At 46.6% G+C, this 25272-nt stretch overlaps 2 protein-coding genes across 2 annotated transcripts; both read right to left on the bottom strand.

Annotated features, from left to right (window-relative positions):
- Positions 1-1513: 1513 nt before the first annotated feature.
- LOC147963282 (uncharacterized) lies at positions 1514-2020 on the bottom strand. Its single transcript, XM_087529533.1, has one exon. The coding sequence runs from the start codon at positions 2018-2020 to the stop codon at positions 1514-1516; it is 507 nt and encodes a 168-aa protein (XP_087385659.1).
- An 11052-nt stretch (positions 2021-13072) lies between these two features.
- Positions 13073-20675, bottom strand: LOC147963283 (uncharacterized). The gene is made up of 2 exons (XM_087529534.1): positions 18579-20675; positions 13073-13627 (listed from the first exon to the last, which is right to left on the bottom strand). The coding sequence occupies exons 1-2, from the start codon at positions 20658-20660 to the stop codon at positions 13073-13075; spliced, it is 2637 nt and encodes an 878-aa protein (XP_087385660.1). The 5' UTR covers positions 20661-20675.
- Positions 20676-25272: the final 4597 nt, after the last annotated feature.

The raw sequence follows: 25272 nt of genomic DNA on the forward strand, positions 1-25272 counted from the left end.
CTGGCCCCCTCTCACTCCTTCCTACCGGATAGGTGGCTTGGATGCACAGCGGCGGGGTCGTATGTTTGCAGATGCAGCTCTCAGTCACTTTGCTACTCCCGGTATATATACTTCAGCACATCCTTATGCTCACACACGCCTTTCATGTATTATTTCAGGAGTAGCATATTGGCATGTTTATCATTTTCCAGCTTCACCACTGTCACTGTGGCAACTGCTCTTAAAGCTATCATATCAAAATACTAACAAACGTACTGAGATTGGAAAACAAGGAGGCTGCGACAACTTGTCCATTGTAACTGTGCATCTTGCCAAATTACAGCACTGAATTAAACAGTTTGTCAGTTGGTGACGCATCAGCAATGGAGAACAATACGTGTTTACATACAGAAACCTGCAATGGCACTATTAATGTGTTACTATGTCTCTCCGTGAAGTGCTAACATCAGATTGAACAACACAATTTCAAATTAGACATTGTGCTAGCATCAGTGTATAATGCGTATGTAGGTTTAAACCTGGAAAGCAGGTACATCATCAGTCATGTGACTCATATCACAGATGTGAGCCAGAATGTATATTAAGTGTGCAACAGTAAAAAGTATAATTCAGCTACAATATCAACAATGGAAACTCTAGTTCTTACAACAGAGATTAAAATGTTAATGAAGAAAAATATCAATCAGCTGAGTGCTCCCAAAATGAGCGACAATGGAAATTAGCATCGCATAGAAACAATTTGTGGGGCATGATGGTTTCTGCAACTTGCGAGCATATATGCACAAATAAAGCTAAAGCACCGATGAGAGGCTACTGGGAAATTAATGTTTGCGAAACCGATGAAGGAATGTCATACGCATATACTATTTGTAGGCAAAGGTAATTTGCCCAATGAAAACTGAACACACCAATGAGTCATTATGGTTAGATCAATCAACCATCATATAAATAAAATGTAAAGGAGGATACATAAAGAATAATTACCTCAAAAGCCCAGCTTAGATTACAAGGCACCACATGTGTTGCATATTTCCCATCTCTGTTTGCCATATCTTGATCATTTGAAAACAATAGAAGATCTTTTCTCTGAAAATCCCCTAACCAAAAAGTGATTCGTCATAAGAAGTCACGTCCCAATGTTCTGAAAACATTCATCATAATTACTTAAGACCAATCCCAATGTTCTAAAAACATTGATAGTGTCTGAACTGAAGCATACAAGAAAATGGCCGAGATAGCACCTTCTATCCATTGTGGCCCTAAATCCCAATGAAGCTTCAAAAGCCAAAGCATGAAAAAACTGCAGAACAATAATCTAGTCTGCAAATAGCATATCTGAACAGGGTTTGACAAAAGGCATGTTGCTTATTCCAGAATATAACAGACATAGTATACCAGACAACCACCATTCAGTCGGGCAAAGAATGCTAAATCAGGAATTACCAGCTTAATACAGAGAGTGAAATCTGGGTTACAGCAAAGCATTTTCAAGGTCCAGTACCGCGTTCTTAGCTCATGTAAATCTGAAACTAGTCGGCATTTCCCCTCTGCAGGCAGCAGCATAGTCTTCAGCGAGGTGCGGTGCAGCTACCATGTGAGGGCATATGTACCTCTCCATGAATTCCTTCTCAATCAGATTGAAAATGGTATGCCAACTCGGAACACGCTTGACCAGTCCATTTTCCTTGAGAAACTCTACGACGCAGTACCGGGGCCTGAGACGGCCCTCTAGGCTGTAACTGATAATTACCGGCCGTTGAGCAATGTAGGCTGGTTCCAACCCCACCACAGAGAAGAAGAACTCGGAACTGCGCCGCAGCGATTCCTTTGACTTCCTCAGCACCGTAGGAGCATTAGACACGGCAATGCCCGCCTCAGCATCTGACCACCTGAACGTGTTCTTCAAGTACCCCACTTTGGCGGTGATCTTCTCGTCGCTCTGGAATGAAACAGCATGCAGTGCGTGCCTGAACATCCGAGATTCACGGGGCACACCAATTCTCTCGGCGGAGGCCGCCATTAGCCAGACGCGTTCCGGGTCGGCGGTGAGCAGCCGTGGCCGACACTACCGGAACAGGGCTCTAAGCCGACAGCCAAATATATGCCGACGGCAACCGTCGGCCTAGTCAGAGATATGCCGACAGCTAGCTCCTAGCCGTCAGCGCACAATGGCCGTCGGGCTATCCACGTCTACGCCGACAGCAGCTGTCGGCACACAACAGCTGTCGGCTTATCCAAGACTACGCCTAAAGCTGCCGTCGGCATATATAGGCCGTCGGCATAGACGCGCGCCCGCCGACAACGGGCATCACGGTCGGCTAACGACGTCAAATCTATGCCGACGGCCGTGACGGGCGGCCGTCGGCATAGATACGGGTGACACGTCACCGATCCGGAGCGCACCGACCAGGACCTATGCCGACGGCAGCCGTCGGTATATCCGACACGTCATCGATCCGCGGCGCTGTCCATCTGCCCTGGCCGCAGCTATGCCGACGGCTGCCGTCGGCATAGTTTTTTTTTCTTTTTTTTCTTTTTTTCCATATAGTATTATTATTATTATTAAGCATATAGTATGTGTTAATAAGCATACATATAGTATGTGTTAATAAGCATATAGTATGTTAATAAGCATATAGTATGTGTTAATAAGCATACATATAGTTTTTTTTTCTTTTTCTTCACTGTTTTCTTTATTATTATTATTTAACTAACTTACATACCGTATGTGTTAATAAGCATACCTACATTATTTTTCGGTTCTGTACAGAGCGGTGTGACCCCCCTCACGAACGGTGCAGCCGCCAGCCGGCAACTGGAATGGGGAACAGCTGCATCGGGTCTATACGAAGGGGACTTTGCTCCAAGTGTTTATATATATCGGATGACCTACCACAACCGGGTGGTGTTGTGGCATGTCCGAAGAGGCGGCACACATCTCCGGGGCGTGGTCCCCCTAACGGACGGCGCCGCCGCCGGCACCTGGAGGGGGGAAACGGACGCATCGGGTCTACACGGAGGGGATGTAGCTGTCGGTTTGGCCCCGAATGTTGCTCCCGGGTGTCCCTCTGTGCTGACCTGACACAACCGGGTGGAGAGGCCCACTGGTCAAAGCACGTCTGTGGAAAGTCAAAGGGCTAGATCTCGTGGTCAACCGCTCCAGGGTTAGGCGGGACGGGGCCCTGGGGGGTAGCAATGCAACTGGAGCGTCGCACCGGCCCCTCATACATGCGGGGTGGTGTGGTGGCATGTCCGAAGAGGCGGCACACGTCTCCGGGGTGTGCCCCCCCCTCACGGACGCGTTGGATCTACACGGAGGGGATCTTGTTGTGGGTCTGGCCCGGATGTTGCTCCAAAGTGTTCCTATGGGCTGACCTAACACAACCGGGTGGGGAGGTCCACTGGTCAAAGCCCGTCCGTGCAAAGTCAAAGGGCTATATCCCGTGGTCAAACGCTACAGGGTTAGGCGGGACGGGGGACCTGGGGGGTAGCAATGCCACCGGAGCGTCGCACCAGGCCCTCATACATGCGGGATGGTGTGGTGGCATGTCCGAAGAGGCGGCACACGTCTCCGGGGTGTGCCCCCCCTCACGGACGGCGCCACCGCCGGCACCTGGAGGGGGGAAACAGACGCGTCGGGTCTACATGGAGGGGATCTTGTTGTGGGTCTGGCCCGGATGTTGCTCCAAAGTGTACCTATGGGCTGACCTAACACAACCGGGTGGGGAGGTCCACTGGTCAAAGCCCGTCCGTGCAAAGTCAAAGGGCTAGATCGCGTGGTCAAACGCTACAGGGTTAGGCGGGACGGGGGCACTTGGGGGGTAGCAATGCCACCGGAGCGTCGCACCGGGCCCTCATACATGTGGGGTGGTGTGGTGGCATGTCCGAAGAGGCAGCACCACGTCTCCGGGATGTGCCCCCCTTCACGGACGGCGCCGCCGCCGGCACCTGGAGGGGGGAAACGGACGCGTCGGGTCTACACGGAGGGGATCTTGTTGTGGGTCTGGCCCGAATGTTGCTCCAAAGTGTTCCTATGGGCTGACCTAACACAACCGGGTGGGAGGTCCGCTGGTCAAAGCCCGTCCGTGCAAAGTCAAAGGGCTAGATCCCGTGGTCAAACGCTACAGGGTTAGGCGGGACGGGGGACCTGGGGGGTAGCAATGCCACCGGAGCCTTGCACCAGGCCCTCATACATGCGGGGTGGTGTGGTGGCATGTCCGAAGAGGAGGCACACGTCTCCGGGGTGTGCCCCCCTCTCACGGATGGCGCCGCCGCCGGCACTTGGAGGGGGGAAACGGCCACGTCGGGCCGACACGGAGGGTATCTTTGGGTGGTTTGGGCCGGAATGGTGTTGGGGGGTGCAGCACATGTCGTAACAAAAAAATAAAAAAAATGTCGTAACAAAAAAATTAAAAAATGCAAAGTATATATGCCGACGGCTAAGCCGTCGGCATAGCAGCGCACATGTCCACGGATCGATGACGTGGCAAAGGGGCGTGCCTATGCCGACGGCCAGGCCGTCGGCATATGCCTCTTATCCGCTCGCCGGCTCTGTCCCTGGCAGGTGGGACCAAACCTATGCCGACAGCTATGCCGTCGGCATAGGATGGCCTTATCCGTTGCGGTTAGCCCCCACCACTCATTCCCCGTCTCCCCTCTGCCCCATCCTAGACCCGCGCCGCCGCCCGATCCACTGCTCCGCCCGCCGCCGCCCTTCCCTTCCCTTGCTCCGGTCGCCGCCGCCGCCCTTCCCTCGCCCTGCGCCACCGCCGCCCCACCCGCGCTCTGGGCCGCCGCCGCCCTTCGCTCGCCACTCCCCGTAGCCGCCCCACTTGCGCTCCGTCCAGGCCTCGTCGTCTCGGCCCGCGCCGCCGCCGCCCTTCCGTTGCCGCAGTGGGACACGTCGACTCCTCCCCGACCACCCCTCGGCCGCGCCCTCGTCGAGCTCGGTCCGACCGGACCTCCCTGAGCCCACTCCGCCCTCACCGTCGCTGGACTGTCGCTCCGTCCGGCGGCTAGGCTCCACCGGCCCTCCTCTGCCGCTGCTCCGGCCGGCCTAGCCCGAGCCCGAGCTCCCCTCCGTCTCTCCCTCAGTGCCTGCCCTCCCCCGAGCCGGCCCTTCCCCATGGTGAGCTCCTTCCCTCCCTCTCTGAAGCAATTTTTTTGTTAATTTAGTTAGATGATAGATGGATGGATGCATTATGTATGATGATAGATGGTTAGATGGATGGATGAATTATGTATGATGATAGTTAGATGATAGATGATTTGATGATAGTTAGAAATGTGAGAAATGCAAGAAATGCAAAAAAAATTAGATGATAAATCATGATGTTGATGATGATAGATTATGATGTTGATGATGATAGATGATGATGCTTTTTATGCCTTGTTAATTTTTAGATCATGATGATGATATCCATTTTTTTGCGGAAGAGATGATAGATGATGATGATTTTTTTATGCTTCGATGATTGTTACATGATGATAGATGATGATGATAATGATGATATTGTGATGTTCTTAATTTTTGTCACGGTGCAGGTTCTGTGGTGTTCCATCTCGGTGGAGTGATCATCGTAAGAGTTGTTGGTCCCCGATTGTCCCTCTGTTATTGGACTACTTCCTCTACAGCCGAGGGTGAGCTACGAATCATGTGACTAGATTTCATTCTCAAGTCAACTGACGTAACCTAGGCGTCTCCCGTCCGAAAGGGTTGCATGGATAAATATGCATTCAATTGCATATTTATCACCGCAGCTCCTTCGGATTGTCCAGCGTTTTCCACGGACAGCCCGAGGATGTGTAGATTGGGTATGTTCTCCATGTTCTACCCCGTTCCGAGACAGGATTTTAGTGGCGCCTCCCCATTGTTCTCCGGAGCACATTCTCTCGGCTATTTGCCGAGACGTGTATCTGGAGAACGGCGGGGAGGTGCTGCCGAAATTTTTTCTCGGAACGGGGTAGAATGGAGAACGTACTCAATCTACACATCCTCGGGTGGGATTAGGACCCATCTTTACCTATTAGAGATGTAGGTGGATTAAACGCGGTAGAAACTGAAAATTTGATGCCATTAATTTAAGTGAATCATTAATTATGTTGTGTGGGTTGCAAAAAAGCAGAGGATGGCAGATAATCAGTGGATGTACAGTGGTTTTATCCGTCGGAATCAAGTAACATCAGAGTGGATCGCGAAAACCGATGTGTATTTGAAGGAGATATTCCGTCATCCAATGAGAATTATCCCACCATGCCCCTGTGCGAGATGTGCCAGACGTCACCGTAGAAATCAGACGGACATGAGTGAGCATCTTCGCACGCACGGATATATGCCAAACTTTGACATGCCGCCGATAAACATAGCCGAGCAGGACCGTGGTAGAGAGGAGGTGATGCGACAACGCATCGATGGATATGAGGACGACGGGGTCAGGGACATGCTAGATGATGTCATTGTTGCAGAAACGGCAAATGCGACACCTTCAGAGAATGAACCGGAGGAGCCGGAGGCAACCGCAGAGGCCTTCTTGGAGGTCTTGGCCTCGTCGAAGAAACCTCTTTATGCGGGTGCGAAAATATCTCAGCTGGATGCCATCTCACAATTGATTGCAGTCAAGGCTGAGTACGGCTGTAGCCAGAAAGGCTTCGAAGCATTCCTGGGAGTATGGGCTAACAGCCTCCCTGAGGGTCATGAACTGCCGAAAAGCATGTACGATACAAAGAAAATCATGAAGGCACTCTCTATGGATTATGAGAAAATAAATGTTTGCCCGAAGAATTGCCTTTTGTTTAGGCACGAGTATGCGGATGACAAGTACTGTAGGAAGTGTGGTTCGTCTCGGTACATTGAGGTGGTCGGTGAGGATGGTGAGAAAAAGCAGCTAACCATCCCCGTTAAGGTTCTTCGATATCTTGATTTTATAAAAAGACTGCAGCGCCTTTTCATCACGAAGGAGTCTGCCAAAATGATGAAGTGGCACAAGGAAGGTATAAGGTACAATCCAAAAAAAATCATACATCCATCAGGAGGGGAAGCATGGAAGTCATTCGATGAAGAATACCCCGAGGAAGCAGCCGAGGCTGGGAATGTCAGAATAGCCATATCAGGTGATGGGTTGAATCCATATGGTATGTCGTCCAATCCATACAGCTGCTGGCCTGTGTTTGTAATTCCGCTCAATCTTCCTCCCGGTGCCCTAATGCAACGGAAGACCATGTTCTTGTCGCTCATCATTCCGGGGCCTGACTACCCGGGGAAGCAATTGGGTGTGTTTATGCAGCCGCTTGTGGATGCTTTGCACCATTCTTGGTACTTTCCGAGGTTGACATACGACCGGGATTTGCAGAGAAATTTCTTGATGAAAGTTTGGTTGCACTATTGCATGCATGACTTTCCCGGCTATGCTCTATTCTGCGGATGGTGTACAAGTGGTAAGATGCCATGCCCAGTGTGCATGCAGGCTCTGCGAATGATTTGGCTGAGTAAGGGTGGCAAGTATGTAGCCTTTGACCTGCATCGACAGTTCCTCCCTCCAGACCATCCAGACAGGGAAGACAAGAAGAACTTCACGAAATGCCGGGTTGTTCATGAAGTAACCGAGATTCCAACATTTTCGGGGGCAGATGTTCTTGCTCAGCTAAAAGCTCTCAAGCCTAAAGTCGAAGGCAAAGGCAAAGCCAAAGCCAAAGGCTTCGAGGGATATGGTGAGACGCACAACTGGACGCACATTACCCCCTTCTCGCAGCTTCCCTATTTCAAGGACCTCAAACTTCCTTACAATATTGATGTGATGCACACCGAAAAGAATGTGGCAGAGTCACTTTTCCACACGATCCTCAACATTCCTGATAAGACGAAGGATAACGTAAAAGCTAGAGCCGATCAACAGAGAATTTGTGATAGACCACGCCTGAACATGAAGCCTCCCACAGGCGGTCGTAAAAACTGGTTCAAGCCAGATGCTGAATTTGTCCTTAAACCGCCAGAAAAAAAAGAAGTACTTATCTGGCTGAAACAAATTTTGAAGTTCACCGATGGTTATGCATCGAATATAAGTAAGGGAGTCAATCTTTCAACGGACAAAGTGACCGGCCTGAAGAGTCATGACTACCATGTATGGATTGAGCGGATAATGCCGGTGATGGTTCGAGGCTATGTCCCCGAGCATGTCTGGCGAGTGCTTGCCGAGCTTAGCCATTTCTTCCGCACGCTCTGTGCTAAAGAAGTAAGTAAAGAGGTGATTGAAAAATTGCATAAGAAGGCACCGGAGTTGATAGTCAAGCTAGAGAAGATCTTTCCGCCAGGCTTCTTTACTCCGATGACACATCTCATTCTGCACCTCGTGAACGAGGTATTGTTGGGGGGCCCTGTGCAAAATCGCTGGCAGTACGGCCCTGAGAGGCAGAACAAGCATCTCCGACGGAAATGTGGAAACAAAGCTAAGATTGAAGCTTCCATAGCTGAGGCAGTTATCCTAGAGGAGGTGTCAGACCTCAGGACATCATACTATCCAGACCATGTTCCCCATCTGCATAACAAGGTGCCTCGATACAATATAGAAGAGCCCAAGTATCAACCCAGGCTCGATCTATTCAACGCGCAAGGTGGGAGGGCTGGGGCCTCGAATTCTTATAACATGCCACGACAAGAGTGGGAGGACCTCATGTTCTATATCTTGCACAACATCAAGGAAGTTGAGGAAGTGTGGATGAGGTAATACCACTACACCATTCCTTTATGTCTTCCACATCATCATGTTTCATGTTCACTTAGTCCCAGTCTAACACCACTTATCTTTTTTTAGTGATTTCGTTCAAGAGGAATGGACGGGAGTGAATCCTCCTACTGAGGCGGAGGCACTTACTCTTCTCCGTCATGGAAACCCTGGACGTAAAAAATTTGTTGCTTGGTTCATGGAGAAAGTAATTTTCCACAATCCCCTGTTAAATACCTACTTCAACATTTATTAGTTAACCGAACTAATGCACGCAACAATTTCCATTATACTTGTAGGGAAAAGATCCGAACATATCTATGGATGATGAATTGAGATGGGTTTCCATGGGTTTTGACCCTGCCGTCGTGACATGTAAAAAGTATGATGTGAATGGGTATCGCTTCCATACAGAGGAGCACCAAAACAGCCGCCCCAATCCCAAAACTATAAATACTGGAGTGTACACCCCCGGTCAAAATTCAGTAGACTACTACGGAAGGGTACAAAATATATACGAGGTTAAATTCCGCCAGGGCCGTGAGACCCTAAGTCTGCCTATGTTCAAATGCCGATGGTTTGATCCGCAGGAGGGGGTAAAACATACGCCTTCCATTGGTTTGGTCGAAGTTAAACCATCAACCGTCTATGCCGGAGCCGATCTCTTCATTGCGGCTACCCAAGCTACACAAGTATATTATCTGCCTTACCCATGCCAGAAAGTGTATCTAAAGGGTTGGGAAGTTGTGTTCAAGGTGTCGCCACATGGTAAGCTACCAGACCCGAATGAAGACGATTACTACAACATTAACCCCATGACATACGAGGGAGTGTTCTATCAAGAGCAACCTGATGATGATGATGATGATGTGGTTAGAAACGATGACGCTAGACCATTGGGTGATGATGATGTGGACACAAACGTCGACGATGCACGGAATGATGGTGAGACCATTGTCAATGAAAATGACATACTTATGCTAGAAAAGTTAAACGAAAACGCTGACGACGAGGAAGAGCCTCCACCTCCGTCGGACAACGAAGATGATATGATTGATAGTGATGATGAGACGGACCGAGAAAGAGGTTACAACAGTGATGATTCATATGGGTTCTAGCAGATGTACGTTTCAAGTATTTTTTTCTGTAGTTTAGGAATATGCCTTTTTATGCATTTTTATTAATGTGTTTATTATCATGCCTTTCCTTCATTTCATTAATTTACTAATTGCTTTTTCTCTTTTCAATGCAGGTTCGTGGAACATGGGCAAGGGGAAGGCCGACGGCGTGGGTTTCCTACGCAAGGTCGTCGGCCTGCCTAGTCGGAGTGGTCGAGCACGTAATCCTCCCCCTCGGCTACTTGACGATGACTCCTCACAGGGAGGTCGAGGGAGAGGTGCCCCTAGAGGAGGAGGGGGCGGGGGGAGAGCCTCTAGAGGACGAGGTGCTGGGGGGAGAGCCACTACAGGGGGTCGCGGCCAGAAAGAGCGCACCCTCACCGACTTAGGGGTGTTGTCTTCGAGGCCCTCCTCTAGTGAGGTACCCTCCTCTAGTGAGGCAGGCGAGGAGGAGGAGGAGGAGGAGGAGGCAGGCGAGGAGGAGGAGGAGGAGGAGGTTGGGGAGGAGGTTGGGAAGGGGGAGGCGGGCGAGGAGGAGGGTGGTGGCGGGGATGATGGTGGTGACGGGAAGGGGGTTGACACGAAGGGGTGGCTGCGTGGCAACGCAAAGCTACCAAAGCAGGTTCCTGCTACTGAGGAGCAGAAGTGGCTCATTGAGCCCACGGGAAAAGAGTAAGTGGTTCATTATGTTGCTTGTCACATGCTTATTCCGGTTGTTATTTATTTTTCTTGTCACATGCTAATAGTTCATTCTTTTGCAGCAACTGGATATATTCTAAAGGGGTCCGTATTCCCAACGGCCTCATCACCGTCTTGCTAAAGTTATATTGGCCGGGGTTGTACTGTCCTGATCCAGTCAGGCAGCCGGACCGTCGGGTTTTGGCCACGAGCTGGGACCACTGGGAAGCGGCCCGCCACGCAGACCATGAGACCCATGCCAAGGCCGTGATCACTACTTTCTGGGTGAGTTCTCTTCAGAAGCACAAGTCCATTCTAGTTTCATGAATGATTTAACTCATGGCTTCTCCCATTCTTGTTTCATGCATGATTGTAGAAATTCTATCGAGTTCTTCCGGAGCACAGGGCTAGAGCGGACCAGATCGTGCTGCGCCAATGCAAGAAGAAGGCCCGCCAGATGCAGTACGAGGTGCGCTATGTGGCCATCTCCACATACTACCACGACTATCTTGGTGTGAAGATGACCAAGGAAGAAGCGCAGAGGATGGGCATTACCTTGGAGAGGCCCGAGTTCTTGGCGGTAAGTATAAAAGATTTTTTATTATGCTTTCATTACCTTGTGGTACATTATGCTTTATGCTTTATGCTTCCATAACACCAATTTGGACACACCTACATGCCATTATGCTTTTATTATGTAGGTGTGTCCAAATTGGTGTTATGGAAAAGACGAGTCCTGGGCGGCATTGGTGGATCTTTGGTGTGATGAGGCTGGAGCCTGGGCGGCTATGAGAACCCAAAATAAGGCTAACCGAGGGACGGAGGGAGTACATGCTCAGGGAAACCGAAACCACTATCTCCACAAGGCAGTTAATGTATGACTAACCCCATTAAACATTCTTCTTCTTCTATTTACCATCACTTTCTTATGTATGACTAACCTCTGTTTGGTGGTGCAGGAGGAGAAACTGAAGCGGCCGCTCTCACACATGCAGGCGTGGGAGATCGCCCATACGCGGAAGGACCCCAAGCCTGGCGAGCCCAAGTACTACGGCAAGAAGACCGCAGGGAGGAAGAAGGCCTACTCCGAAGCGTATCTGGAGTTACATCCTGACACACCTGACCCCATTGTGGCGCCTCTGGACGACATGGCGGTGGTGAGGATGGGGCCCAAGGAGCACGGTCGGGATGCGGTTCTCGATGCTGTGATCACTCCTAGTATCTCCTACACACAGCTTCGTCGGATCGACCCGAGCCTGAGCCAGCGCACGAGCCAGCCAGTGACTAGTACACAGTCCCTCTTTCAAGAGCAACAATCTGTAAGTATTTTCCCTCTTATCTTCATTTCTCACTTCATTTTCCGCATTTAGTAGTTTTATGAGTTCCATCATGTCATACCGTAGGCCTACATGGAGTACACACGCCAGGAGACCATGGCGTGGCATCAGAGGCTTTATGAACACCAAGTGCAGAGGGATAGCCAGATGCAGCAGGCTTTTCAGGATATGGCGGCCGGCAGGTGTCCTCAGTTCCCTACAGCACAATGCCCTCCAGCACAACCAGTGCTGATGAGCTTTGAGGAGTTTGTGGCATAGAACGCTGGCCCCTCGCCGGTTAGTTCATCCCCAATCTATTCACCCAAAGCATGTCATGCCTTTCAACACAGTCATAGATCCCGTGCATATGTCTTTTCAACATGCAGGGAACAGGTGGATCTACCGTTGGCGGTGGTCTTCGCAGCACTCCGGAGTCACGGAGCCCGACCACTCCGATCCACGGAGGCGGAGGCGGTAGCGCTGCCGCTAGCACTGATGACCTGGACTTTGGCCGTCTTGGCGGTGACGACCTCCGCGGTGCTCGATGATGCTTGAGATGTGATGATGATGCTTGAGATGACTTGTGTGTGCTGATGATCATTTAGCTGACTTGTGTGATGATGCTTATGCTTGTGTGATGATGATCTATTGTTGTCATGATGCTTATGCTTACGTTCGTTGATATGTGCTGATATGTGCTGCTGATATGTGCTGTTATATATGTGATGTTATCTGAATTGAACTGATTTGAAAACAAACAGAAAAAAGAAAAAAAAATTAAAAGCAAACTATGCCGACGGCTAGGCCGTCGGCATAGGGCCAGCGTGAGCTCCCAGTTGCTGACACGTGGGCACCTATGCCGACGGCTAGGCCGTCGGCATAGTTTGAAATTAAGCCGACGGCCTGGCCGTCGGCATAGGTGCCCACGTGTCAGCAACTGGGATCTCTGTTTGAAGGACTATGCCGACGGCCTGGCCGTCGGCTTAATCTCCGACTATGCCGACGGCCGGGCCGTCGGCATAGCCCTGGCCCACGAGCAGCAGCCGGTCGGCACGTGGCACATCTATGCCGACGGTCTAGCCGTCGGCACACTTTTCGACTAAGCCGACGGCTAGGCCGTCGGCATAGGGTGCCACGTGGAGACAAGTCGTTGGGCAGACTTGACGGCGGCCGCCGTTAGGCGATAACGTTGCCGACGGCCTTGGCCGTCGGCATAGATGTACGGACACCGTCGGGATAGGTCTTATGCCGACGGCCTTTCTATGCCGACGGCCTTTCTGGCTACGCCGACGGATATTTTACCGACGGCCCTATGCCGACGGGGGCCGTCAGCATAGTCCTGTCCCGACGGCCATTCAGGGCTATGCCGACGGCCCTGGCCATCGGCATAGGGTGCGATTCCGGTAGTGCGATGGCCGCACAGCTTGGCAATAGCGCAAGCATCTAGGCCGCACTCCCGCAGGAAGGCGACGTTGGGCTTCACCGCCCTGTCGAGGTTGTGCTGGAGGAGATTGGCGTTCAACTTGAGCGTCCGGAGGAGGTTCTCGAAGGAGCCGAAGAGCCACCGGAAGTACTGCAGCTTGGAGACGACGGATCTAGGGCGGAGTTTTGCTCCGGCGATCGCCACGAGTTGCGCGACCTCGGAGTGTGACCAACCGAGGCCGGTGAGGTCCGCGACGTTGGGGGCCAGGCTCCTGTCCACGCCGGCGCAGAGGAGCTTGGGGTCCTTGGCAACGAGGGGGGTGACGTCGACGGTGGAGAGGCCGAGGTCGGCGAGGAAGGCAAGGACGGCGTCAGGCTTAGAGGGTGCTTGGATACGTTTTAGTCCCATGACTAAAAGTAGTGGGACTAAAACTTGCTAGCCTCACCCATGCTTGGATCCAAATACTAAAGAGACTAAAATCAAATTATTGAGCATTTATTATCCTCCAAACCATCCAATTCAGAACTCGCATGTGTTAAAGTAGAGGAATTAAATGAGGAGAGAGAGGGCTAATACATATTTTAGTAGGTTTCCTATGACTAAAAGTTTTTAGCCTCAAGACTAGTCCTAGCCTCTCTTTAGTCAGGGGTGCTTGGAACTTTAGCCTCTAAAAGAGACTATTTTTAGTCAGACTAAAAATAGTCCCTTGGATCCAAGCACCCTCTTAGATGGGGATTTCAGATGGGAGAGCTTTCTCGAGGCACTGGTTGCGCTAGTTTTTTTTGTTAGCGGGCGCAACACTTCCACACATAGGGGTGTCGGCTTTGGTTTGTGTGATGCTACTCCTTGTACATCGGGACCTTCTAGTCATCACTTGTTGCGCTAGTTTTTTTGTTAGCGGGCGCAATACTCCCACACCACCTTTCATGGGCCAGCCCAAATACACCAGCGACTAGCTATCGCTTGCCAACACACAACATCATACGCTTGATCGCTTGATCGCATCTTCGTGGTTCGACCAAAATAAAAACTTCTTCATGGTTGAACAGGCGATAAGTTGACCATTGACATGTTTGACCTTTGAAAAAATGGTTCTTCTCTTTGTAAAAGTTCATGGATTTGAAAAAATCTTCGCGGATATGCAAAATGTTCACAAATTGAAAACTACCATGAATTGGGAATTGTTTTACGGATTTTGGAGAAAAAGTTCAATGTTTTGAAAAAAGGTTTATCTATTTTGAAAAAAGTCCGTCAATTTTGAAAACAAAATAGTTCACAAAATTTGAAAAAAATCATTCATTTTGAAAAAAAGGTTCGTTGATTTTGAAAAAAGTTCATCTATTTCAAGAAGGTTCATCGATTTTGAAACAAAGTTCAATAATGTTGAAAAAAATCCATGAATTTTGAAAAACGTTCTTGAATTTGAATTTTTTAATCAATTTTAAAAACATGTTCACAAATTTAAGAAATACTTCATTGATTATTTAGAAAAGGCAAAATTGAAAAAAAAATCACACATTGCAAAAGAAAACGGAAAACAAGAAAGGAACAGAAAAAATAAAAGAAAACGAAAAATAAAAAGAAAAAGGGAAAATAATAACTGAGCAAACCACTTGAAAAATGAGAAAAAATTAAAAAGGAAAAAATAAAATAAAATTCGAACAAAACCATTTGAAAAAATGAGAAAAAAGGAACAAGAAAAAAAGGAAAAAGGAAAAAAGAGAAGAAGAAAGGAGAAAAGAATGAGAAAGAGGTACGTAATAATGCCAACTGATGGTGACTGGTTGGTTATCACGTCGAACTCTGAACCAGGAAGTCACAGGTTCACAGTTTCTTTGTGATTTAAAATCAGAAAAATAAAAAGATAGATGGGCCAGTCCAGCTCGTGGGAGGGGATTTTTTTTTTGCAACATCATGGGAGGGGATGTGCACCCCACAAAAAGCCTGTATATAGTGGAGTAAGAGTTTCTAAAATATGACCATCATGCCTTTTTCTTATGAAGATGTATAGACTAATCAGAGCTGTTCTTGTGTTTGGGGGTTGTACCGAAGCAGAAGTATAGGTATATTCCTTTCTAACCCCAGTAGATGTTAATTCCACCCCTCCCCCTCCCTCCCTTGAACATGCAGGATTATATTAGCTACCATTATTTACTCCTCCAGTCAATGTTATAACTAACCAGTGGTATTTTGGTCCTAAATTATTCTCAATCGGAGTCTTGATCAACATGAAAATATACACCTAACAAGAAGAACGACAATTCTAGCGAACAAACGTTTGGCAGGTATGCTTCCCTCGTGATGCTGTTTGAGCCGTTTGATTTGTCCAGCGACCTCGTGCATGCTTGATTGTGGCAGTGCATGTCATCAGCACATCATCAATTGAAACCTAAGTAGAAATGGAGGGAGCACTGAGGCAACTTGTATCTACCAGTTACGTGATATAGATTATAGAATCATTCGTTATTTCATTCAGTTAAAGAGAGGACTTGTAACGTCACGCAGCAGACCACTTTCTTTTAAGGAAGATAATAGAGTTAAATGTATTGGAGGTACTAAATCTTTTTTGACAGTGCCCGTTTAGTCCTAGGTCTTTGAAAATGCACGTTTGGGTCCCAATTTTGAAGTAAGTTGTTCAACAGAGGTCCTATTCTCCCCGAGCGCCCTCTAACTGATTGATGTGTCATGTTTACCGCCGCCACGTTGACAGGAGGGCGTGGCAGAGGAGTTTTTCACGTTGCCCCCCAGCCATAAACATAGCTCCGCCGTGTCTGAGGCAGCGGCGCAAAGCCTATCTGCGGTGTCACCACACAAAGAACACACATGACGGACAGAGTGAGCAGCTGCTCCTGCCAACTACAATGGAGGAAGGCCCTACCATCTCCGGCACCAGCAAGGGGAGCCCAAGGGACGTTGGATCTGACCGTGCGCCGACGGGCCTCCGCGATCGATCTTTGACCTAACCCAACCCAATTCAAACATCAACCTCACTCCTTTGCTTTGATTATATATATGTGATGATACCCCAATTTTAGATATAAAATTATTCAGGAATTATAACAAGCTTGCATGACCATAAAAAAAAGCCTACCATAACCATGTCCTTGCTGTGCAGACCACATACCAAGCCATGTAAAATAAATAAATAAGCATCTGATTGTGTTAGGTATAGGGAAGATTGGTCTTCAATTATTTGAAGACATCATTTGCACCATCATTGCCAGTAGTACAAAAGCATTCTTCTTCGACTAGCCAAACAGGAAACTACCCGCTATTCAAAAGGCAGCAACCAACAATAAGTTAAAAGGGTGTCGTAAGCAACAAGATGGTGCATCACATTATTAAGTTTGATCGCTTGGCAACTTGGTGCATCAATTCGTCATTTGCACCATGGGCTACAAAAACAAACCGTACTCTGAGTGTTTTTGTCGTTGCTTATTCACATATATGTCACGTTTCTGAATCCGATGGTACTATAAATTCTCATAACATTAACAATTTGCTTTCATGACTATTGACACACTATGGCGAGCAGATGGCTCTACTCGCCGTAAGCTGTATAAAGTGTGACAAGGAGCGTCAGCCAACTATGAGCGACGTCCTTTGTGGCCCTGAGAGGAATGTCCCAGCTGTACTGAACCGATGCATCTAGAGTGTGAGGCGTCGTCTTCTTCAGCAGCGTGATAGCACGTGATGTGTTTTCGTGGCAAAACACAAGATCATGAATTCAAAGATCTTTTTATTTTTCCTTATATGTATATTGTGTATAGCATAGTTACGCAACAAGATCACAATGCCTCTTGATTCCAATGAGTTTCCCAGGAATTTTGTATATCGCATTAGGAATCCAGTTTTATATAGCGCATTTGATTTTAAACAGTTTTAACTTCAAGGGATCCTAAATCTAGAAAAGAATGTTCTATTGAGCATGAGAATTTCACGGAGGTCGTGCTAAGCTGTAGTAGTTTGATAGAGCTGGTACTGTAATCTCAGTCGATACAGTCACCAAATAGAGGGAGATTTCAGCAATGCACATAATCATACTTATTACTCCATCCGTTCTAAAATAAGTGTCGTTGATCTAGTACAGCTTTGTATAAGTGTTGTTGATCTAGTACAAAACTTTGTAGTCGTTGATCTACTAGATCACCGACATGTATTTTGGAACGGAGGGAGTACTTCATGACCTACCGGTACCATAGCCCCATCCCGTTGTATTTTGACTGTCCAGATTTCAATTTTCGATGCACCATCTTTCTCTCAAAACAAAGTTGTTTCTGACCTAAAAAATATACATCCTTGTTCTACACCGAACAAACAAATTTAGCAAATGCTGGCAGAAATCTCATTTTATTGCAGGGCAGGAAAGCATTAACCTCTCCCTTCTGAGAAGGTGCGTGCTACTCCATGCAGAAAGGCTATCAGACATTAAGAACCTCGGACATGGATTTACAACCAGACTGAAACTGTTGCACACAGAAAATCATCATTTATTCTCACAAATTACAGTCAGTCGATAGTGTCAATTCATACCATAGCAAAGAACACACGTTGTAATTTAAGCTGACAACAGAATCAGTCCATGGCCGACTATTTGTACCACAACAAGCAAAGACTACCACACCAAACAGAGAAGGAGCACTACGGCAGCAACATGAGCACTTGGGAGCTCATGAAACATGATAGGAAGTTCCAAACGTTTTTATTTCTCATTTGCTCAAAAGCTTGTACAACGTCTAAGCAACTAGATGATGGATCGAGCAACTATGATCAAACCAAACCAAATCAAATCAAACTGGAAGCTGCACCAAGAAGCAGTCAATGATTACGTGGAGAATCTGCAGATAAAGCTTCTGTTCTGTAGCAACGCACACGGCAGGAAAGCTTCTGTTCTGTAGATGTGCATGATCGGCATATGGATGCAGGTTGAGGGGAACTGAAGACCAGTTCATGGAAATGGCAGATTACCTGCAGCATAATAAACCGATATTGGTAACTACTTATACTAGCATTACCTACAGTGATAAGTTGTTTTTCGTTTTATGAAAATAATAATAACTTGGTTTTTCTTTGTGGCCTCGTTTTTAGGGGAGGGGGGACCCTTTTCTTTCAAAAATAATATTAATAACTTGGTTTCAGCATAAAAAAAAATTGTTCGCATTTGAGTAGGGACAGATTCTTTTTTCCATATGATCTTGAAAGGCTGGGTTCTACTATCATCATGATAACATAACAAATGTTACCGGTATATCCAGGTGCTAACAACAAAAGGAAAGATAATCAGAGTTGGGAGAGATGGAGGTATACATATAGCTCACCCGAGTACACTGCGTCTCGGCAGCTGAGCCTTGTAGTACAACGGGTGACTTGACTCGTGGTGGGAAGGGTGGTGGTTCTCCACGCCGCCCCACTCCAGGTTGTCCCACCATTCCTTCTCGCAGTACACCTTGGGGGCCTTGGTGTTGTCTCCGACAGTCGGCAGACCACGCCTAAGGCTCCAGCAGCCCCTGATGTTGATGGCCTCGAGGTTAGGGGAAGACATCCTACACCCACAGATGCTCTGCAGCTTGGGGAGCTCACACAGGTGGATGTACTTCAGCTTGGGAAATTCTATAATTTTATCCTGCTCTTGAAGCTCGGGTCCCAATGGGAATACCTCTCTGAGATCACCACATTGCACTATCTCGAGGGTCTCCAGTGCACCCAAGGTGACCGAAGGTGTGGCCAAGACGAGCACACGTATGAGCCTGGGGCAGTAATCTAGGTGCAAGAATACCAGACTTTCAAAGTTACCAGAGTGTTTAATGTGCGTTGTGGCCATTGTCCAGTCCCAGTCCCGGATATAGCGTGCTGTCAGGAGCTGGGACGCCCAGAATGTCTCCAGACTCTGGAAGCCTGTGGAAACATTATCAGAGAACATACCTTGGCGGGCCATGGGAATAGTGAAGACCGCGTGTAACTTGGGGCACCTCTCCACTCGGCACCATATTAGACGGATCCATTCTGATCTTTGGGGAGGTGCAAGGACACTGGTGATGGAAGGGTTATCATACACATGCAACGATGAAACCCCGTTGCATATAAAATCAGGCAATAATAAGGCACTGGTATTCGCATCCTCCAAAAGTGTGTTCCCCTGCCCGTGCATGATCACCTTTATGATACATGTCACTGGGAGAAACCTCCACATTAGGCGTGGCAGGGGTATCTTAGGGCAGTCCCATACCGTCACTGCTGCAGCTGGGCTACCCTTCAAGATATTTCTGTACATGGAGTCCACCACAGTACGTGAATACGGTTGGACCTGCACTTGTTCGTCACCGCTTGCTCCTTGGACCATGCTACCAACAAGGGTAGCAGCATGGCAGATATCAATGTGGCAGCCTCTTAAGGATTTATATCTCGCGGGATAAAGTGACCTAAGGAGCCTTGCATCTGTAAGCGAAATCTGCCACCCCTTAAACTTCTCTTCTTTTTGCTGCTCAAGGAATTGATCGGCATGTGGATGTGCCTTTGGTACTGCCCTTCCATCAGCTGGTGCTGATGTCGAGGTGGTGTCAATACGGAGCATGCCAGACCATTCTTGGCTCTGTTTGTGTTGTGGCCACAATATTGCACGGAGCTTCTTGCAGCCTAGCAAGATGATCCTCGCGGGGAGTGAGGTAATATCCACTCCTCCAAGGTCGAGGGTTTTCACACTTGTGCCCGAGATGTCCAACTCCTTAAGGCTCGAGAAATATCCTTTCAGCAACATGTTCTTCAATTCTTTGCAGCCCCTAAAAGAGATCAGTTCTAACCCATAATTTCCATAGATAATGACAGTCTGAAGGCTGCGGTTTCTTGCAGCTCCAGATAAGCTTGTCATGCCTCGTCTGATGGTATTTCCCGATAAATCAAGAAGCTCCAACATCTCCATCTCTGAGAACACATCGTTGTTAAAGCAGCACGTGGACTTTCTTACACGGAGCTTGCGAATGTTGCGCAGCCGTTCCCGTAAATGGCTCATGTCCCAGTTATTGGCTCCCATCACGATTAGCTCTCTGAGCTGGGTCATGAGATCCATCATCCGTGCTGACAATATCTGATCCCAATCTGTGTAGTGCAGGTCAAGCACCCACAAGCTTTGGAAGCATTCCCATAACATCGTGGTGCTGCTGTCCAACTCCTTGTCTGAATTTGTGTCGTAATGATGTGCATTGCTTGTTCTTGTTCGGAGGTCTTGGCAGTGCAGAAGTGACAGGAATCTCAGGCTATGGCAACAGAGGAATGGAGGCGATGAGAAGCTAAAGGTACACCTCGAGAGCTTGAGCACGCCGAGCAGGTGTGAGTGCTGAATCATGTCGTCAGGCATAACTCCAGAAGAGCTCAGCTCAAATCCACACGTTGATGTGGAAATCCAGTACTGCATATGCTCAGTAGAGCTTGCCAAGTGAGAAGAAGGCATTATTGTTGACTCACCGGTATTATGCCGATTGTCAACGTCCAACAGACGCACCTCATGCTGCAGAACATCGCCAACTTGCCATGCTTTGTCAATGTTGATAGAACTGTGGATCGTATAGGCTTAGGGATTAGCAGTAGTTCTACCTTCTTGAGCTCTTGGTGCCGGCCATGGTGCCGGTGATGGCAGAGAGTAGTGGGGTGGATGCGGCTGAGATGTATGGGCAGTGGTGGCGGTGGAGCTTCCCATCGCTTCAGTGCCTCCCTCTGGATCGGATAGGGTTAGGAGTAGGGAACAGTGGCGGTGACGAACCTCGTACCCTATGCCCCTGGTCCCCACCTCCTCTTTATAGCACTGCGTGATAGGGGCCCACCAGCCTTGCTTGGGCTGGACGCCCCTGATTAGGGCGTGGGTCAAGGGCCCAATGAGCCGTTGGGCCCATTCGTGGAGAGATCAACCTAACATTCTCCCCCTTGATCTCATCATATACTTTTAACTTTTATACTTTGGAATAACTCTTTTCAAAGTACTCGTTCCATCACAGATTTGCATGTAGAGCATGTCTCATCATCACGGTTCATTTTTGATAGAATCAACACCTACAACACACTCCTCTGTTTTGAAACAGATTCTTTAACCTTGGGCCCTTTTATTGTCCGGAAATATTAGACTATACCATAAAACCCATGTCGACTGTGTGTTCTCCGAACACACTGGACGGTAAGCCTTTAATAAGCAGATCTGCAAATACTTGTCTGTTGCTTTCATGCTCCAAGCATTTCAACATAATTCCAGACTTTCTCCTTAACAACGTATAACTTTGTGTCAATGTGTTTGGCACCAACACTTGACTCGTTGTCATAGGAGCGAAAGACTTAAAATAGTTATCGCTGTTGGCAACTATTATCAATTCCGGGTACAGGTCTCCTTAACCATTTTGCCTGTCCCTCAGCCTCATATCAAGCTATAAAATATCTTTGCATCACATTGATGATAATTGTTTCATTCTTTGGAGCTTTTCCACACAAAAACCTCCAAGTATGAAAGTTAGCGACAATTGTGGATTTCGCTATACATTTCACAAGTCATGTCTTTGTACTCACAATCTTTTGAGAGCATTTATTTCTTTCAGCATGAGGCCGATATCTTTGACTCCATTCCAGTGATCTATATATGGACTGGACATTGCCAAAACAACCCGGATATGTGAACTGTGTCAGGGCAATATATTGAGCTTCCAACAGCTAAAGCATATGGTACCATATCCGTTTCAATCTTTTCTCGTCAACTTTTGGAACACCATAGTTTCCACTTCCATTACCCTTGACTGTAAGAACAGGCGTAGGTTTTCTCGCATGCATACTTTAGAGACCTTTCTTAGCATGTCCATTCGACATCCCTAATACCCCCTTTTATTCTTTTCTTCGTGAATCTCGATACTTATAACGAGAGACACTCTACTGAGAACATTCTTTTGAACTTTGAGGACAAGAACTTCTTTTCTCCTCCTGCAGTAGGTTGACATCACCACTAGCAAGTAGGATGTCATCCACATGCACATGATTAGGAAATGAATTTCCCATTCTATAACTTTGCACGAATACAATTGTCCTCTCATTTTCTTTAACCCAAAACAACATTTGATTGCTTTAGTCCATAAAAGACTTCTTCAGGCAGTATCCCCTGTGTTCTTTACTTTTTCATCTGATATAACTCAGATCATGATGTGCTACCAACACTCATTGTAATCTATTCTGTGCAAAACGCGCAAAAACCTTTCGATTTAAGTCATGTTTTACACATTTACATATATCCTTTGGAGTCACATTGACCTTGTAGACCCTTTAAACCTACTGTTTATGCTCCATTGGAAATTACTTATGAGTCCCAAAGATCGTTGGGATTCACCAATTTTATTTCATCCCACATAGTCTCTTATCATTTAGATAAGCAGACACTTCTCAAAGCTCGAATGAGCGCTTTAAATGAGGTGGGATCAACCTCCATTTGAATTTCACTAACATAAACTTTATAGTAATCGGAAGTATCTGATTTTCTCATTCCTTGAGACCATCAGTGTCTCAGGTACTGGCACTTCTTTCATATGGGGATGTTGCTCTGTCATTGCAAGAGGCAAACTAATTCTATAGTCTTTCATTTCCAAGAGGCAATAGGTTTTACATGGACCTGTATCATAAGATCCATGTTTACTCATTCATCCTTTATAGAGCTAACAACATGTGTTGTATAGGTCATACACCATGCTCCCCCCAGATTACTCCATCTTCACTAAAAATGACGTATCTTTAAACTTTATAATTTGAGTTTATTCTGTTAAAACTTTCTTCTTTATGGCATTTTAAGCACCGTCTTAGTGTTCCTTACTTTGCTTTTGGAACTGTAAAAAATCCAGAAATACAACTATTTCTTTTCTTTAGGGGTATTAGTATGACCGTCGTACTCCCCCAGACGATCACATTCTTCATCACATTATCTAAAGTATAGGGGAGTTTCATCATTCTTAATTTATCTCATATATCTTTCTCCCCCTCGAAATGTGGCAAGAACTTTTCTGCCACAATTTCGAAAAACCATTCATAACTCTTGTGAATGAGGAAACTTCGATTATCTACTTCATTTATCTGGAGTACTTTTTTCTCATTCCATTTCAGAAACTCAACAAAGTTCTTTATCATTAGTACTTTTGCAAGTCACACTTGCATAGCATTCTTATCTTTAGGTTCGTCTGTAACTTTTATTCTCTTTGGATTTATTGAGTGCTTAATGACCGTTACACATAAGATGTACGGTTGATACTAGGAAAGCATAATAGCTACTCCATACTTTTCTCCCAGAGTGGGACACATTAAAAGCACATGAGTCATCATGTCTTTCTCCTTTCATACAGGATAAGTCTGAGAAAATTTCTGCTGCCATCCGGGTTACGCAGGGATTTTCCCAGACTTATCCTGCCATGCGGGTTTTATCATAATCATCTTTTCCCTCCATGCGGGTAATTCCGTATAAGAGACATAAATGCCAGAATTGGCTCTTTTGACTGCATATTCAGTCATCAAATTTATAAATAAATCCGAATGCTCTTTGACACACATGCTTGATCCGACGTTGGTCAAATTAAACACGCATGTTGCTTGTTTTATCTCAAATCATGGGGAGTACATGAAAGACATTCGTCAACCAAGACTCTCAATGATCTATCTCTTTTCTTTTGAAACCATTCTTTAGAGAGAACATACTATCTCACGTTATGACCTTTCTTGGTCATCTTTCGGGTCACAAGTACCCAACCATTCGCTTTCATGAATGAAAGCATGGAAACCTTTTAGTCTGAGAAAACTTAGCCAATAATCAACAATAGTGAGCATAAAAATAACCCTACGTTGGTCTGGTTAAAAAATATGCACATTAAACTTTTGCAAAACTTCCTTTTTATACTCTAAATCATCGTTGTGGTAGAATTAGAATAAAACTCATTCTTCTACATTAATTCCATATCACTGTTGGGCGGAAATGGAAATAATGCATATAACTCATAAACAATGTGATGATAGCATTTCTATTAAACAACTTTGCCCAGAAATAATAATCATCATCAACTTTATTGCAGCAGAAACAAGAAATATACATTTCTCTAGTTCAAGAGCATTTCTTTATCATTAACTGTTCTCTGAAAATTGATCACTTCGATACAAAATTTATCAGAGATTTAAGCTTTGAACATAAGACTCATAAAATTATAGTACTGTTATCAACAACGTTGGTCAGAAAATAACAATACCATATTTTGACTTACAAACATATCTTTCTTTTGTCATAGCAGAAACTATCTGCATCTGATTTCACCCACAAAGTGAAAAAACTTCTCTCAAAAAACTGTTCATCCAATTAAATTTTCCCGTTGGTTCCAATTTAATTGGAGGATAATATTTTTTCTTTGCAGCGGAAACTTTCTGAATCTATTCAGAAACAATTCTATACTCTTTTACTCTCTAAGCAATTTCAACCGACCGGTTCAAAAATGCATTGGAGAAACAACAATTTAATCTTTTACTTTAGTTCTATTAATTTTTTTTAAAGAGCACTTTAATTTATTTGCAGCGGAAAACATGAATTAAAAATTCATGAACTTTTTTCTTTTCAGAAGCATTACTTCCACTTTTCTATTTTCTAAACAAAAAATTTCTCTGAATATTTTGGATAGAAAAACTGTATTTAAGTTTGCCCAAAACTGGACAGAAAATAAAAACATGAACTGACCAAACGGCCCCCAACGCGCGCCCGCGCGCAGCCCACTGCCTGCTGGTTGAGCGACTGTGTCCTAGCGGGTGACCAAAATGGGCCTAGCCCAGCAGCCTGTTCCACCAACTGCTTTCAGCCCAAAGGGCTCACGGCAGGGCAAGGTTATCTTTCTGGACCGTTCGATTGCATCGAACGATGCAGCGATCTTCTCGCTCAAACAAAACACGGGGAGAGACCCCGACCCGAACCCTAGCCTCCATTCGACTCGATCCTGTTCCCTTCTTCGGTCTCTCAGGCAGACGGCGGAACCCCGGTCGCC

The sequence above is a fragment of the Triticum urartu genome, chromosome 6A (assembly GCF_056163025.1).
Source record: "Triticum urartu cultivar PI428250 chromosome 6A, HENAU_Tu73, whole genome shotgun sequence".
Classification (NCBI taxonomy): Eukaryota; Viridiplantae; Streptophyta; class Magnoliopsida; order Poales; family Poaceae; genus Triticum; species Triticum urartu.